The sequence below is a fragment of the Brassica napus genome, chromosome C2 (genome assembly GCF_020379485.1).
Source record: "Brassica napus cultivar Da-Ae chromosome C2, Da-Ae, whole genome shotgun sequence".
In the NCBI taxonomy this organism is placed as follows: Eukaryota; Viridiplantae; Streptophyta; class Magnoliopsida; order Brassicales; family Brassicaceae; genus Brassica; species Brassica napus.
This window is the reverse complement of record NC_063445.1, coordinates 38,891,422-38,895,078: the sequence shown is the minus strand read 5'-3', so window position 1 is coordinate 38,895,078 and position 3,657 is coordinate 38,891,422. Positions and strand designations below refer to the sequence as shown.

At 47.8% G+C, this 3,657-nt stretch overlaps 1 protein-coding gene across 1 annotated transcript; it reads left to right on the top strand.

Moving 5' to 3' along the window:
- Positions 1–335: 335 nt before the first annotated feature.
- On the top strand, positions 336–1,481 carry LOC111203138. Its single transcript, XM_022696603.1, has one exon. The coding sequence runs from the start codon at positions 336–338 to the stop codon at positions 1,479–1,481; it is 1,146 nt and encodes a 381-aa protein (XP_022552324.1).
- The last annotated feature ends 2,176 nt before the right edge of the window (positions 1,482–3,657 follow it).

Genomic DNA, 3,657 nt, shown 5'->3' with positions numbered 1-3,657 from the left:
GCACTGATCGAGATGGCTTTGCCCAAGAAAAAGCGGGAAGTATAGAGATTAACCGGGAGAGTCGCAGCACTTAACCGATTCATCTCACGATCAACGGACAAATGCTTACCTTTCTACGATATCCTACGGGGGAACAAAAAATTCGAGTGGTCAGAAGAGTGCGAAAACGCGTTTCAACAGCTGAAACGCTACTTGGCCACTCCTCCGGTTCTCGCAAAACCTGTCGAAGGAGAACCCTTGTTCTTATATATCGCAGTATCAGCAACAGCGGTGAACAGAAACCCATTTTTTACATAAGAAAAACTTTGCTAAATGATGTGTCACGGTATCCGCTAATGGAAAAAATAGCATACGCGGTCGTAACATCGGCACAAAAGCTTAGACCGTATTTCCAATCTCACACGATCTTCATCCTCACGACCTTCCCTCTGCGGACGTTTTTGCACAGCCCAAGTCAGTCAGGCCGGCTAGCCAAATGGGCAGTCGTGCTAAGTGAGTACGATATCGAATACCGACCAAGGACCAGCGCAAAATCCCAAGTACTTGAGAATTTCCTGGTTGAACTTCCAACGGGAACTGTAACTAACAAAGAGCCAAATTCAACTTGGCTCCTTCACGTGAACAGATCTTCATCGAAACAAGGGTTGGGCATTGGGATTCGCCTCACATCGCCGACTGGAGAAATCCTGGAACAGTCATTTAGACTGGAGTTTCACACATCCAACAACGAGGCCGAATATGAAGCACTCATTGCAGGATTGCGATTAGCTCACGGATTGAAAATACGCAACATACACACCTATTGCGATTCTCAATTAGTCGCAAGTCAATATGGTGGAGAATACGAAGCAAAGGACGAAAGGATGGATGCATATCTCAAACTGGTCCACAATCTAGCTCAGAGCTTCGATTGCTTTGCCCTTACACGAATTCCCCGCTCCGAAAATGTCCAAGCAGATGCTCTCGCTGCTTTGGCATCGAGCTCGGACCCAGGTCTCAAACGAGTAATTCCGGTCGAGTTCATCGAGCATCCAAGTATCGGACCACCAATCATTGCTAACCTCATCAGGGACCAAGACGATGACGCTGACAAAATCATAGTACAACCGAGGAAAAATCAGAACAGTCCGACTACGGCTGCGACACGGCATGGCTGGAGACAATTCGAGCTTACATCGTCGATGGAGAGCTACCTTCCGAAAAGTTGGCGGCACGCAAAATACGTAACGGTCGATGGGGAAATTTGCAAATGGAGATTGTCCGGCCCACTAATTACATGCTTGGGAGAAGAAACGGTGAGAAAGGTCATGGAAGAAGTCCACTCTGGATCCTGCGGAAACCATTACGGTGGAAGGTCGCTCGCAGTGAAAATTAAACGCCACGGATACTACTGGCCAACAATGATCGAAGATTGCGGGAAATTTGCCCGGAAACGTGAAAAATGCCAAAGGCACGCCCCCACCATCCGTCAACCCGCATAGGTTCTTTCTTCCATCACAACCCCATACCCTTTTATGCGGTGGGCTATGGATATAGTTGGTCCCCTCCATAACTCAAAATAGAAGCAGAATCGTACGCTAGTATAAAAGACGTCCAAGTGGAAAACTTCGTATGGAAAAACATCATCTGCAGACACGGGGTTCCCAACAAGATCGTAACGGACTACGGATCTCAGTTCATATCTACCCGGTTCGAAGCATTCTGAGAGAAATGGAAGATACGAATGAATAAATCGACCCCAAGATATCCGCAATGTAACGGCCAAGCCGAGACAATCAATAAGACCGTCCTTGACGGACTCAAGAAACGCCTAGATGCCAAAAAAGGCAGGTGGGCAGAGGAACTCGAAGGAGTACTCTGGTCGCACCGCACGACCCCAAGACGGGCAACGGGGGAAACACCATTCGTCCTAGTATACGGGACAGAGTGCATGATCCCCGCAGAAGTCAAGTTCCCGGGCGTAAGAAGAAGACTACTACCCGAATGGGAAGAAATTAACAACGCGATGCTGCTGGACGATCTCGACTTAATCAACAAACGCCGAGATCGAGCTCTTATCAGAATCCAAAACTACCAACACGCGGCCGCAAAATACTATAATTCCAACGTGCGGAATCGTAGATTCAACGAAGGAGATTTAGTTCTGCGCAAAGTCTTCCAAAACACCGCTGAGCGAAACACGGGAAAACTTGGAGCAAACTGGGAAGGACCCTACAAGATCATAAAGGTCGTTCGATCGGGTTCCTACGAGATATCCAACATGCAAGGCGTAAAAATTCCAAGAGCTTGGAATGCAATGCATCTCAAAAAATACTATCACTAAACAAATCGCTTCGCAACAACTAAACAACGAGACGGCTTGATCTCCGAAAGGGGTATGTAGGCAGTTTGTCGAAAGACAAATTCAGCTGCCCCCCCCCTCTATAAAAAAAGGGGGGAGCGGGTACGTATACGTATACTCGTATACTTCCAAGTTCAAAATATCTGACATAGCACTCGATATTTTTGAAACTTTTCCTACGCAATAATACAACAAAACCGCACGACAATTTTTGGTCCACAAATTATATTAGTCCTAAAACTCACGAACTTATCAGTCACTAGGGAAAAACCAACCTTCGGCACTGCAAGACGTCGCAAAAACGCCTAAGAAACTATTTCCCGCCAGACATCACATAGACGAAATCCTGGTCTCAAAAAAAAGGAACTATCATACGCATTAACATCTTCTCAAACACGTACTCTTCGGGAAGATCCAAACGGTAGTGTCTACCACCAAGTTCGTTGCTGATCACATCGAACTCCCAACGTCCTAAACAGACAAAGCCATCTCAAAAAGATGACTCTCATACATTCGACACAAGGGTAATAGCGACACAAGTGGCCAGTCCCAAAACATAAACATGGCCATACTTGGCCAGAGCAAAATACTAATTCATAACATAAAAAAAAATATCTCTCAAGCGAGATCGTAACCTTGATCGTCATCTGGAATCTAAACCTCCCCTTCACCCATCGCCTCGTCCAAGCTTGGGGCCGCACCGCCTCTGTTTGCCCCTCTGGGTCTTCTGAACACGTCGGAAGGAAACACTCAGACTTCAGGTCAGCCAAGATAAGGTCAAAACTCCCATCCACGGCCACCAGATCTCCCTTGCAATCGGACAGCCTGGCTTCCTCGGCCTATTAGGACGAAGGGGTTTCACCCTGGAGTGCCTGAACCACAGCCATCCCACCATCGACAGTCGCCAGGGCCAAATCCCTGCTGCGAATGCACTCGAGGGATCCTATAAAGTCGGAGAGCTTCGCCAAACGGGTCTGGAACTCAACGCGGAGTGCATCCTTGGCCTCCTCAACCCCACGGTTCGTCGACCCTTCACCACATTCAATCCGACGCTGAAGCCGACGTACCTCCTAGGACTTGGTCTTCCTGGCCTTTTTCTCCTTAAACAAAGAACTCGCCGTCTTCCCAAGGTCCCTCTTGAGCTCCCCAATTTGAAGCTCGAGCTTAGACACCTTTGCGGAATGAGAATCCTCGATAGCTTTCAGCATGGCTTCAGACTCAGACAATTTGCCCTGCATCTCTGTCAGATCTCTCGCAAGACGAATGACTTCGGAACCCCATTCGGTGATCATCCCATCGATCAGCGACACAAATTG

What these genes read in the sequence shown, in the direction of transcription:
- LOC111203138 (XM_022696603.1), top strand. Translation starts at nt 336, where the DNA reads ATGGAAAAAATAGCATACGCGGTCGTAACATCGGCACAAAAGCTTAGA.